This window comes from Tamandua tetradactyla, chromosome 19, assembly GCF_023851605.1.
Source record: "Tamandua tetradactyla isolate mTamTet1 chromosome 19, mTamTet1.pri, whole genome shotgun sequence".
NCBI classification, from domain to species: Eukaryota; Metazoa; Chordata; class Mammalia; order Pilosa; family Myrmecophagidae; genus Tamandua; species Tamandua tetradactyla.
Window position 1 is genome coordinate 17,422,959 of NC_135345.1, and position 14,123 is coordinate 17,437,081.

Consider the following 14,123-nt stretch of genomic DNA (forward strand, 5'->3'; position numbering starts at 1 on the left):
CTGGACCATTCCCTAATGTGTTGTAAAACATGAGTTTTATTGGGCATGAGGTCACTAACTGAACATGGAAGGAAGGGTAGCATTAAGCAGGGGCTTAGCAGTAAACCCATAATTTTCTTCAAAAAGGGAGATACTATTAGCCCTTAATTTACTACCTTCAACCCAACCCTCATTTTAATCTTGTCTCATCTGGCTTTTGTTGAAATTGATTTTCTCACCAGCCTGATGTCCATATATACAGAAGCTCAGTTTTATTCCAAGTCAGGCTGATTTGGATCATGAGCCTGTTTAGTTGATTATTGTTAGGTCCTTCTGTAAGCAAGAGTATAACTTCTCTGATCCCAGGAATTTTCATATCACATTATTATATCATACCATACCACATCATTTCACATTTCATAACTGTGTCGGGAACACCTATTCCCCCAATTAACCTGTCAACTCACTGTTTTGTGATCCTCAAAATTGTCGCTACATTTTTAAACGACTTCACAACTGCATGCTATCATGCATATGGGCACATTCTCTGATACTCCTGAACAATTCCTGTTACTGAGCCTAATGCTCTCAACCATCTCTATGGAACTGATGTTGATTTCAAATTTTTTTCCTATAATGTTTCAAGTCAAGCTTGCTGTTCAACCTTTTTAGAAGAAACAACCATGGTACTGTTGTCACTGTTATTTTCTTTTCTTTCTTTTTTTTTTTTAAATCCAGGCATTCATTTTGCATAACTGAGAAGAGTTGGCCAACTCTCACAGCTCACATGCACTGTGGGTAGCTGTCAAGTGTCAGGTAATTGTGACATCCTCAGCTTTTCCATTTTCTTAGTCTCACTTCCAAAACCTTTAGAATGTAATCCCACTGCTGCCACCAATTGAAAGGAAGAACATGCCAGACTGTACAAAATGATCATACTGAAACATGTACCCACTAATTAAACTTTGCAAATTGGCAAAGATAGGGTGGGCCATGGTGGCTCAGCAGGCAGAGTTCTCGCCTGCCCATGTTAAAAAAATAAACAAAACACTGGCAAAGATAGAATATAGATTTTCCTTCTGATAAATGCAAGTTGGCACAGAGTACTGGCTAAGGTAGCTCACCCCATTTTCAATGGAAATTGCTCATTGCCAGCAAGCTGCATAACATGGTCTCATGAAGTCTTGAGAAGTTATCTGGATCTGGGGGGCTTTTCATAGACATATGAACAAAGCACACCTGATCCAGATCTTTGAATCTGGATTGCCTCCTGAATTTAGAATATGCAATTTAAATCTGTATACAATATATTCATATATTTTACTTACTCCCTTGAATGACTATCTCTGCAGACTTTAGTTATTGGAATGTGCCCTACATACGAATCTCCACTACACCTGGAAGGTTCTCCCATTCTTTAATATGATCCTCTACTATATGCACCTTTCAAATTTGAAGGTTCAGTGTAAGGATTAGGATTTGGACTTTAGTGTAACCTCAGCAAGCAGAAATTGCATTAACAGTCAAAAGTTTTGGGGTAATGCATATTGGTTCAATATATTTTAAAACTAAGATGTGTAGTATCTTATTTAATTTTGTATTTCTAGTACCTGGACTTCAGTAGGCACACTATTACTGGGTTAATGATAAACTTCAATAAGAGAAATTTAAAACTAATGGGCTGCTCCAAGATACTGATTTCTCTAACACTGGAGTCAAAAGTAGAAAACCATTAATTAAAGATATAAGAGAATTTATGTATCAGTGTGTAAAAAAAACAGCCAAAATGACTTCTAACAGTCTTATCTACTCTAATATTAAAACATTCTTTTCATCCTAACAGACTTTTTTCAGATGGAGATATGTGATAGGAGTGTCCCAGGAAAATCCCCTAGAGGGAATCTGACCCTGCCCTCCTCCTGCCACGCTTCAGTTTTCCCTTTTTGTAGGATGTAGATGCAGTTAAAAGACTTGATTATGGTTTTCTGGACTCAGGTGTCTGGGCTACTTAAAGAAACAAAAAAGGCTGCCTAACAGTTTTGAGAGAATAGTACCTTTAAATAATTTGTTCATGTCCACTGGTTTAGAAATACCGATTCCTTATTCCTTTGCTAAATATTTCTATAAATAGAGGAGAAATCTGTCCCTTTCTCCTAATTACAGTGACTGCATTTAACCAGAAGCCTATGTAGGAAGAACGTGAAAGTGGCAAAATTCACCTCCCACCTAAGTTCATGATATACAAAAAAGAAGGCTTAAGGCTCATTCAGATACCTTCCATTCTAAGCAACCTAGGATTACTTTAAATACATAAACAAATGAGTTCAAACTGGGGTCTTGACTGAATATCTGACATTTTCCTCCTCAAGTGTGTTTATTCTCTAGTGTTCTCTAGAGCTGCAAAGTTACCTCCTATGAGACAATATATCTATAATAGATATACTTTATTAACTCTATGAAATTAATGACTGTTGAATACACCTTAAGCAAACAGTATCTATTTCACTTGAAGACAAAGGACCAACTCTGTTCAGCGTGTACAAAGCTGTTGGTTTATTCAGCTGCAAAGCTGCGGACAGGATTCCTTTTGGAGGAAATAGCAAAATGAGTTTATAAGCAAGGCACTTTTATACCCATACACAGAAAATCATATTATGGTTCCATAAACATCAATGTATTTTAATTTTCAAGACCTACTCCTTATATCCTCCATTCCCCTTAAAAAACAAATCACGTTTTTGTAATATTTATAAAACCATTTCACAGAACAGTTACATAAGAACAGTTCGATTTCGATACATTCAGTTACACTAACAGTGTGATACAGTTCAGAGGTCAGTAATTTTCCACTAACAAATATTTTTTCTAGCTACAGCAATTCCTAACATTTTCCTTAAGACAGGACAACTAAGCCCTCAGCAGAAATAATCATTAGGTTATAAACATTCTTCTCTCTCTTTAAAGTTGCTATACGTTTAGAGAATTTATGATTTCATTACTTTTCAATCTTTCTGATTAAACACTGCATTCAACACTTAATTATGGAGAACAGGAAAAATCAAAACTAAAATAAGGAAGACAACACATGATATACCTTTAACAATGTTTTCTGATTCTTTTTAGACATCCAGTCAAGCAGGACCACACATAGGTTTCACTCTTTATTGTAGGGTATGTGAAAATATTTAATGGTCTCACGTTTATGATGATTTCTATGTTTTGATTTATCTACATAAACATCCCAAGATTCATTTACAAGGGCACATACTCTTCCCTCGTCAGTGAGGAGAAACTCTAAAGCTAATCTACTTAGGAAAACCATGCTTCTAAAACTCTTATTTTATTAGGCTATTTTTTATGGTGAGGTTCTTTAAAGTTAAAAAAGTTCCTGAAAAGTTTGCAATGGATGTGAAAAGTGCGTAAATTCTGTTCCAGGAAAGAGTATACGGATGAAATATTTTAATCCATTAGAGGCTAATACTGGAAGCATAAATGCTCTTAATCCTATCCCATTGGTTGTTTGAAATGTGTTTGATTTGCCCTTGACAAAAGTGTGGGTGCCAAGATGCAGGACACGCTCCCTATAGAATAGTTGTCTGTTTCATCCCAAGGGACAATCTTATATATCAATTCAGCTGGAAACACTCTAGTGGGAGCCTATGACATTGAATGTTCATGCTGTAATTGCAGGTACCACCACAGTAAGTCTGGAGAAGTACAGGCTAGTTTGAAACTGTACCCTTCCCCAACTTCCAAATAGGAGACCCTAAAGGGTGACATATGTAAGCTTATCTATTTATAAGCTGGGAGAGAATCCATATACCTACCACTTTCTCACCATTTTTCTTTGTCCAGTTGTTCAATTTAATCCAACCATGTTGGAGCAAAAAGTGTGTTCTGAAAGGTTTTATTGTGGGTGGCTGAATTTCCACAGTGGCTGTTCTGAAGTTTGGGTGACAAAAGAGGTGATGGCTTACCTTTTTCTTCCCATTAATAACTGGCTATATAATTAAGAGTCCATTCAGATAGGTAGAATAAATTAGGGGGAAGAACTGGGGTAGAAAACAGTCAATTTAGATCTTCTGTAATATAGTCCCTTATAAGTAATTCTCCACTGAAGCTCATTTTCCCCACAACATCTGTCAAAGGGGATACCCAAAATGTACATTTTCTATAGATGAACTGAGGCCCTTAGGTATATATATATTTAGTACTCTGTAAATCTGGCTTGTCAGAGGGTGATAGTTTGATTGCAAAGACCTTAGTTTCTCAACTGGGGCTGTAATGATGAACTTTGTACTCTTTTCTCAATTAGCTCTGAAAGGTACAGCAAATGGTGGACCTTTATAGTGATGCAGTTAGGAGTTTGTTGACTGCCTTTTGGAAGTCGGTATAGGAGTAAGTAGTGTTGATGGGTTCAGTGCGAGTTGTTTCCTTAACTGTTTTAGTTAGCCAGCCACAGCAACAACCAGAAACACAAGAATTAGGGATCTGCTTTAGGTATTCAGGTATGGGGGTGGCTCTACTTAAAGTTCTACCTAACTGCCTGGTGGCAAACTGCAGTGCTCCATTTAGAGTGGCATGATCTCTAGAGAGCCGACCAGGGCTTATAAGTGGCTTTTCAAAAGGTGGGACTCCACAAGAGGCCAGGGGGGGCCATTCAGGAATTGGCTCTAGTTTGGGTACACAATGGGAGCAATGGGAGAGTCTTAGGCCTATTTCTCGAAGTATATGGACTGGTGTGCTTGAATCCAAGAGTTTAGCATGATATAACCAGGAATTAGGATTTAAAGGTTTCCAAGTTGTAGAATATTTTAAAAGGCACTTAACCTGCCAGGCAAGACTTTCAAGAGGTGTTAAGTTGGGCACCACAGGATCCTCTTCTTCAGAGGAATCCCATTCTTCCCCAGAACTCTCACTTTGGTAGTTAGCATTTTCATCTTCCTCACTTTCTGATTCTGACAGGGGATGAGGAGATGGATTTCTGGGACCCATTAGAATAGAATAAGGAACCAGAAAAAGGTAACAATCTAAGTAAGCAAAACACTGAGCACTACTCGTAAAGAGAAACAGGATTATAAATCTTTTCAAAGAGATTAGTTTGTCTGTCTCTCAGTCCATTATCACACACAGTATACCTCTGGTCTATAACATTGTGCAGTTCTTCAAGATAATGCTGTATATTCTTCATTTACAAAGAGGACATCTCAGTTCTCAGGACCAGTTCAGTGTGTAAAAGTGTTAAGTCACTTACCAGTGGCATAGGTCCTTCAAATTCTGGCTACACAAGAAGGGTTCCCCATCTAGGCAAAGCTGATTTTCTTAGAGTGATATCAAGTGGTAATAATATTGTGAAGAGGCACTATGTACACTCTGTTTTGTTGACAGTGATCTACTTGGTAACAAAAAGAAGTTTTGCGCTCCACTTTATTGTCCGCTGGTACAGCAACTTTTGTACAGGGGGATGGCAGGATGAGTTGGCAAGAGCATCTAGCGTGCAAAGATCCGAAGTTTTCCACAGGTGGTTCAAATGCTCTTAGAAGCTGGTGATTTAGTTGTTGACTATCTGGAAAGGTAGCCTTAACCTGTGAAAGATAAGACTACAGACATGACATTAAAGCCTGAAAGCGTTGGGTGATATTATTGTCCATCTAACTTTAGGGCATCTGAGAGCATGGATGCTGAGCAATAAGTCCAACAGGCTTCTCATCTATTTTATAGGCTTTTGCCTATTTTTTTGTTGTGAATGGTCCTTAAAGTCACAAAATTACAAGGGAGAATCTGGGACTACTTTAATCCTTTGTTGGCATGTATTTGGGCCAGTCTGCAGAAGTAAATGTCTGGGTAAGAACTTCATAGTTAAAACGAAGTCAGATCCATAATGCCCAAAATTATCAACAGAGATCTATTAAAGGTAATTTTTTTTTTTTTTTTACCTTTCAGTGTGCTTGTTGGGATTAGTTTTAAGGGCCCTGCTCTGGTTGTAGAGCTGCCAGAACTCTTGGTAAGACCACAAGGGTTGTAGTATTTGATCATACTCTACAGGTATGAGAGAAGATGGCAGGTATAAATCTTAACATAGTAGCAATTACAAAAAAATATAAATAGGTTAAAGTCGTTTAAAAGGCAGATAGGCTAGATTAAAAACAAAAACAAGATTCAACAATATGCCACCACAAGAGACACTTTAAAACAAAGACACAGAAAGGTCAAAAATAAAAGAATGTACAAAATATATACCAGGCCACTATGGACCAAAATAAAGCTGGGCTAGCAATCCAACAAAAAAATAATTCAAGGCAAAAAATATCATAAGGGACAAAAATGGATGTTAAGTACTGGTAAAGGGAATAAAAATAAACCTATCATGAACATACATGAATCTGAAAATACACCCTCAAAATTTACCAACTAACAACTTGACAGAACTGAGATTTTAAAACAAATCTCACAGAAATGGAGAGCTCAAACAAAAAATAAACAGGAATATGAGAAGCCTGAAAAACATTTATATGGTATATATACAAAACTCTATACCAAACAGAACAGATATTCTTTTTGAGCATGCAAAAAGAGGTCATTTATTAGGTCATAAGATACGATTAAATTCCAAAGACTGTATTCTCAGACTAAAATGCAATAAAAGTAGATGTTAAAGGTTAGTTAATAATAATTCCATGTTTGGAGATTAACACATTGGTTAAAATGGAAATCACAAAGGATATTAAGAAATATATTAGAACTGAGTAATAATATAAACCCTATAAGGCAAAATTTGTGGGACCTCGCCAAACCAGTTCTTGGAGAAATTCATAGCTTTGAATACTGATCAGGAAATAAGAAAATCTAAACATCTACAAATTAAGTATTCAATTCAAGATACTGGAAAATGAGCAACAGCAAAAGACAAGCAGAAGGGAAATAATAAAGGCAGAAATGAATGAAACGGGAGTATAAAGGAATGTTATAGAGGATTAAACTAAAAAATGGTTCTCTGAAGATGTCAATAAGACAAAAGCAGTAAGCCTTATCAAGGAAGGAATTTAAAAATAACAAAAAAAAGCATAAAAATTTAAAAACTGAGAGCTATATGCTAAAAAATGTGCACTCTTAGAGAAATGGCTAAATTCCAGAAGAATATAAAATACTAAAATTTGTGCAGTGGAAATAGCTAACTTGACTAGAACAGACTAGCAAATACTAAAGAAACAGAACAGGTATTCAGTGACTTCCTATTAGAGTGACCAGGCCCAGATGGTTTTACAAGTGAGTTCCAGTAAACTGTCAAGGAAATTAATTCCTATCCTATGTAAGCTATTCCAGAAAACAGAAAAGAATAAAAACAGACCAGCCTATTTTTTTTTTTTTTTTTTTAAAGGAAAGACAGAGAGAAGGAAGGAAGGAAGGAAGAAAGGGAAACATCTTTAAACATTTTCTTGTTTTATTGTATTTTGTTTTTCCGTTTTTGTTACATGGGCTGGGGCCGGGAATCGAACCGAGGTCCTCCGGCATAGCAGGCAAGCACTTTGCCCACTGAGCCACCGCGGCCCGCCCAGACCAGCCTATTTTATAAGACAATATTAATTCCAAATCTAGAGAAGAATAAAATGAGAAAAGTATAGGCTCATTTCACTTACAAAAATCCTAAACAAAATATTACTTAACAGAATCCAACAGTGTATTAAAAAAAAGTTATAATCAAGTAGGGCTTATCTAAGGAAAGCAAGAATACCTCAATTTCATAAAATTTATAAATATAGGTCACCAGAGTAACAGACTAAAGGAGAAGAACAAGATAATTTTACCAGGTGTGTATATTTAACCTTTCTTGGTTTGTGGTCAACTTATTTTGATGGAAAAACAAAATAAACACAAATTCTTAATAAATTAGGAATAGAAAGTAACTTCTTCAACTTGTATTTCAGAAAACATTATCCTAAATAAGAAACTATATATATTCTCTTTAAGAATGAAATTAGATAATGTTGCCATGATGACTGATACCATCACATAACACTGACAGGTCTCTCAGTGTTACAAAAACAGAAGAAATAAGAGAAGCAAAAACTGGAAGAGGTGCGAAAACTATTAATTTACAGGTGATATGATCATATTAAAAAAACAAACAAATATAATCAACATATAAACAGTCAGAGCTACTAAAAGAGTAAAACAAGGATCCGGGATCTGTTACCAATCTATGAATATCTATTAATTTAATTACTTATATAGCACTTATTATTTTCCAGGTACTATTTTTGGAACTTTACAAATATGAATGCATTTAAAATTCTTCTAACAACCCTACAAAGTAGGTACTTTTGCTGCCCCCCTTGTTTTAAATGGGGATTAAGTTACTTGTCCAAGGTTGTACATCTAGTAAGTGATGCAGCCAAGACATGAATCCAGGTACTCTTAACTTCTATACAAGCAATACTAACTAGAAAATATTTTATATAAGTACCATTCACAATGGGGGCTGGGGGTAGAAATTAAACCTATAAAGGATCTAGGAATTACAAACTCTTCATGAAGAAAAACAGAAAACTCTAATAAAGGTTAGAAGATGACTTAAGACAGCAATATTCTGGGCTCCTGCATGGGGCAACTTAAAATTATAAATGTCAACTTTCTTCAAATCAATCTACAAATTCAAAACAATCCCAAACAAAACTTTAAGGAAATTTATAATCTAAAATTTATATGGAAAGAAAAAAATGATCAAAAATAGCCAAAGAAATTGGACAAACATAAGAGTTCAGGGGGTTCTTGACCTATAAGCTATGAAGGCATATTACAAAGCCACAGAAATTAAAACAAGGTGGAATTAGTGTAAGAACAGACAGAAAAGCAAATGGAACAGAACAGAGCTCAGAAACAGAGCCATATATAATTTGGGAATGTAGAATATAATAAAGTTGGCACATAAATCAAGAAGAAATGGATGTATTTCGTATATAATATTGTTAAAACTGTCTCACTATATGGAGAAAAAGAAAACTGGCTACCTACATCATGCCACATGACTCATGATGGAATAAAGACCTAAACAGGAATGATAAAACTACATAGTTAATAGAATATAATATAGGACAATATCTTTGTCACTTAAGGCAAGGGAAAGACTTCTTAAAAAGCATAAAGCATAAAACCAAAATGAGAAATTCAATCATATCAAAATTAATCATTTCTGGATCACATTAAAGACATTAAGAACAAAGTTAACTAAAAATCAGTAAGAAAAAGGTAGCAATCTCAATAATAAAAAATGGGCAAAGGATAATAATATCCAATTTACAGAAGAGAAAATCCAAAGGCCATTAACCATATGATGAGTAAGAGATATCACATGTTATTAGTTAGGTAAAAATTAGAAAGCTGGATAATGCTAAGTATTAGTGAGAATATAAGAACCAGCACTGCAACCTAGAGAGCAATCTGGTAGTACTTAGTCAAATTTACTACTTGCACTCTCATGATCCAGCAGTTCTACTTCTGGATATATACTAAAGAAATTCTCCATAAGACCAACAAGTGTGGGGATAGACACTGAAGCTTTATTTGTTAGGGAAGAGTTGGAAGTATTTTGGGTATCCATCACTGGAAGAGAGAACAAGCAAAATGTGAAAGAAGCACTTAAGAAGTACACACAACAATAAAGATGGATTTTAAAGGCATAGTTCTAAAATGAAAAAAAGCAAAAAAATGAATCATCACCATCTCATTTATTCCATCCCGTAGGTGTGATTTCCAAATTCAAAGTCAGTAATAATGTCCAGTTTCAAATACACTGAGTTGTACTAATAAGGTCACATGAAATGACTGCGGATCAGTAATTTTTCTCTAATGAATATTTCTCTGGCTTCCACAATTCTTTTTATCTATTTCAGTTCCTAGCGTAAAGTAGGAACCAGTCAATGTATTTGAAAGTATCAAGGAGAGAATGATGAAGAATTGTGACAACTACACAAACATGTTTTGTTCTTTTTCCCCAGGAAGACAAAAATTCCCAAATTATATAAAGTATTTTATTAATTCAGACAGGAACAGCTGTTGGCTTTGAACTGTTGTCCTCTTAGATTTTTACTGTTTTCAACAAGATTCTTTCCACAGATGGTTACAGTTCCTGTTACTCACAGCTCATCGTTTTTTTTTACAGCGATAAGAAAGTCAGTTTGAAGGCATATGTAATTTCTAGAGGGAGCTCACTAGTTTTCCTCCACATTCTACATACTTAATTTTTCACCCCTATTCTATATGCTTCCATGTTTTTTGACTATCCTTACTACTATCCATATTTTTTAGTTTTTGCTATCACTTCAACTGAACTTACTTTACCAAGTGTAGGAAAAGACTTCTGCCAACTATGAGTTTAATCCTATAGTGGATACTATTTGGTCTTTTTTCCCACAGCATTAGAACCAAAGTCAGGAAGTGTATAAACTTAAAGGCAGGGAGACTATGATTAAATTTAGATTAGTATCTCTTTAAATTTTACGGAATTATAATGTTAACAAATACTGAACAAAAACATATGGTAATAATAATTAAAAAAAAAAAAGCTAATCAAAATGAAACTAGGCTGACCTCTGGTGGCCAGATGCCTCTTATCCCTCATTAACTGACCATGATAAGAAATTTTTGGTGTGGTATCCAAATAAAATACAGTAGAGGAAATAATCTTGTCAGAAACGTCACAGACATAGCAACAAAGACAGCAGGTATCCAAGCATAAAACAAGGTGAGGAATTAAAGACCACAAAATAAGAAAAACAGACCCCATACATCAGTTTATTCTAAGGTTTTGAAATCCAGTTGACTTTATATTAAGAACAAATGACTTACACAGAGGTTCCCAAAGTATGGCAAAGTTCTACGCTGTCCAATATTGTGGCCACTTTGTACGTGTGTGTTCTAAGCACGTGAAAGGCGGCTAGTGGGAAATGATAGGGAGGCTAAGTGTAAAATAATACCCAATTTTGAAGAGTTAGCATGAAAAAAGAATGCAAATTATCTTATTAATAATTTATATTGATGACATGTTGAACTGATAATATTTTGTATATTCTAAGTGAAAAAAATTGATGCCCTTTCTAGGTTTCTCTTTCATTATAGCTTTCCAGCATTCTACATGTTCGCTGTAGTGAGATCACAAATAACTCTCAGGATAGTCTATGCACTCTTGGACCCTTACCCTTTTGCTCTAGCTGCTTAACCGGGAATAGCCTTCTTGCCTTTTCAGAAATTAGACATTCGGATAATTTCAAAAGATGAACTCAAATGCTACCACGTTCATTCCCTTAACATGTGAATACCTACAGTATTTCAGGAATTAGGGATATGAAGCCATACAATGGATGAATGAATCACTCAGTTTGTGCCCCGGTTTCCCCATCTTAAAAAGAGGTAGAAGTTACAGGAGCTGTCTGTTATGATCAAATGAAGTAACCTGCTTAGAACCTCGAAAAATACCGATTGAAAACGCACACGATTCACGTAATGTTAAAACATGCAAAACAACACAAAATAATTATTCAGGAATTTACCCATATGTCGTTAATACATAAAAATTGTACGGCAAAGATTAACACTAAATTTTAAAAAGCCGTTACATCTGCGGAGGGAAGGTAATTCATTAAAAGAAAGTTAAAGGGGGCTTTCCAATGTTCTATTTCTTTGGCCGGCGGTAGGTAGAGTGAGTTTCGTTTTCGTCTACCTCATACATTCCACTTAAAATAAAAAAATATTTCAAGACTTAGTTCCTGCTTAAAGCATTTCAAATTCCTTTATCTTAACCACTATCATAAAAAACTTCTTCTGTGCTCTGCTTTGTTCGATGCATTGTCGTTAATGTGTGTGTTGGTAAATTAGTCCTCAAAAGTAGCTACATTTAGAATGAGCTGTCGTTAAATTAAACCCGTTAAGTCTCCTCGCAGCGGTCCCCAGACGGCCTCGCTTCCCTGCAGACCCCCAGACCGCCCACCTCCAGCGAGGACTTAAGGCCTTAAAAGGACTCCAGCCCATCTCGGTTAGGAGACCTCGGGACGCTTCCCTCACCACACCCGGGAGTGCTTTTCAGTCGATGCTGGATGCTGGACGTTGCCCAGCCAGGAGGCCCTGCCTTTCCCTCCTCGACGTAGCCCGAAACATACTCCTTCTGGGATCGACCCCCCTCAGCAGAAGCCGGGCTTGTGCCCCTCAGCTGACGGCCCCCGCCTCCCAGTTCCCATGCATGGAGTGCTCTTCCTGCTCACCTCAAGCCCAGCCGCACGACCCAAGCCGACCTAATGCTGCCAACCTTACGTCGCGCCTTCCGCAGAACCACTCGGCTCTCGCACCCGGCCTACGCCACTCCCAGCGGAACCAACGCCCCCTGCTCCTATGAAAAGGCACTTCCACCCAGAAAACGCCTCGATGGACCTGCGCGCATGCGTTAAACCGACGCGCGCGGGGAGGTTGTTTGGTGGGAGGGCGGGGTGTGTGTGGGATCCCTCTTTTCCCGCTTACGCTTCCTGACGCTCTTGCCACAGGCTCGCGATATTTTCCCCGGCCCGCGGGATTTATTTGAACTCTGGCGGTAACCACGCCCTGAACGTTTCGACGCTGGCTACCAGAGGCTGAGAAGAGCTCAGCTTCGAGTCGCTGAGTCTGCGGCTTTGCGGTAGCAGCGGAGGTCTGCTCCCGGCTGGGACCCGGCGCCATGGGAGCCGAGAAAAAGCTGTTGCCGATCAAGGAGGCCTTTCATCTGGCCCAGCAGCCGCATCAGAACCCAGCGAAACTGGTGGTAGCGCTGAGTCGCACCTACCACGCGGTAAGGACGGCCGGCCCCTCCACGGTCACCCCTCGTCCTCCCAGAGCCCTCCGCGGCTACCCTTCGCCTTCTCCGTTACCTCCGCCGCCGCTCCTTGCACATATTGAGTGCCTGCTCGGTGCTGGGGGCCTCAGGAGCTGGCGTAACCTTTTCGACCCGCTTGAGAGGGAACTGAGGTACGGAGGCGTCAGCCGTGAGCCCAGGTCAGGAGGACCCCGAAGCCCGGAAGCGGTCCATACAGGGTCCCTCCTGTGCTTCTTTGTAATACTCCGCCACTCGTGGGAGTGCTTGGGGGTTAAAAGCACCGAGGCGACCAGGCGCTAAGTGTTGAGCTGCAGAGGGGATCCTGAATGCAGTCGCTGAGCAGTTGCAGTCCCTCCGGTCACCGCCGGTCACCGACCACAGCAGAAAAACCTCCGTCCCCCAAGTTAATTCCATCTTCATCCCCACAGTTATATTGAATTTATTCACCAAATATCAAATTAGTCATTGTAACTAGTCGCTTCCTAGTTTGCTTTTGTTTTTGCTTTGTTTAGAGGGGAGCCATGGGAAGAATAGGACAATGGTTTTTGTGAAAATAAATAATCTTAAGTTTCAAGAAAAATTGTTAGTAAAAATAGCAAGGTCTAACGATATAAGAGAGCATGAAAAATTAATGTCAAAAAGAGAGGCTGCTGTACTCGCTTAGGCAGCACATATACTACAATGGGGCCGATACATAGAAGATTAACATGGACCCTGCTCAAGGATGACACACAAATTCGTGAAGTTTTTCGTAGTTTGAAATTTATTGCATTTCTGTATTTGTTATTTTTCACAGTTTAAAAAAAGACCTTGTTACGAAACTATGTAATCAAAATAGCATAGTACCTGCACAGGGACAGACATAAAGACCAATGAAATTGTTTTCAGAGTTCAGAAGTAAATCCTCACATCTGTGGTCAGTTGATTTTTGATGAGAGTGCCAAGTCCACTCATTGGGGTAAGATAAGTCTCTTCAGCAAGTGGTGCTGGACATCGATATACGAAAGAATGATGGTGGTCCCTTACCTCACACCATAGACAAATGTTAACTCATAGTGGATCAAAGATCTAAATATGAGAACTAAAGCTATAAAACCTGTAGTAGAAAACATAGGAAAACATCTTCAGGACCTCATGTTAGGCAATGGTTTCTTAGACCTTATACCAAAAAAGAAAAAAAAAAAGGATAAATGAGACATCATCAAAATTCAAAACTTGTGTTCTTTGGGATCAACAATGCCATCCTGGCCAAAGGGGGAAAAGAAGTATAACAAGTAAGGTATCAGTGGCTGAGAGAGTTCAGATAGAG

The 14,123-nt window shown here is 37.8% G+C and overlaps 2 protein-coding genes and 1 non-coding gene across 4 annotated transcripts in view; 2 read left to right on the forward strand and 1 right to left on the reverse strand.

The window, feature by feature from the left end:
• Positions 1–2,512: 2,512 nt before the first annotated feature.
• DCAF16 (DDB1 and CUL4 associated factor 16) lies at positions 2,513–12,500 on the reverse strand. Of its 2 annotated transcripts, none has more exons than XM_077136498.1 (2): positions 12,234–12,500; positions 2,513–5,579 (listed from the first exon to the last, which is right to left on the reverse strand). In XM_077136498.1, the coding sequence occupies exon 2, from the start codon at positions 4,972–4,974 to the stop codon at positions 4,324–4,326; it is 651 nt and encodes a 216-aa protein (XP_076992613.1). In that variant the 5' UTR covers positions 4,975–5,579; positions 12,234–12,500; the 3' UTR covers positions 2,513–4,323. The 2 variants fall into 2 exon arrangements, with proteins under 2 accessions (XP_076992613.1, XP_076992612.1); XM_077136497.1 differs by having other exon boundaries at positions 2,513–5,564; positions 12,234–12,499.
• The window catches only part of NCAPG (non-SMC condensin I complex subunit G), an 80,542-nt gene continuing 78,890 nt past the window's right edge, over positions 12,472–14,123 (forward strand). Inside the window, exon 1 of the mRNA XM_077136496.1 lies at positions 12,472–12,790. Within this exon, the coding sequence (XP_076992611.1) occupies positions 12,680–12,790 (111 nt within the window). The 5' untranslated portion in view covers positions 12,472–12,679. The remainder of the gene's footprint in view (positions 12,791–14,123) is intronic.
• On the forward strand, positions 13,467–13,573 carry LOC143663761 (U6 spliceosomal RNA). The gene has a single exon (XR_013166146.1). It is a non-coding gene; the product is annotated as a U6 spliceosomal RNA (small nuclear RNA).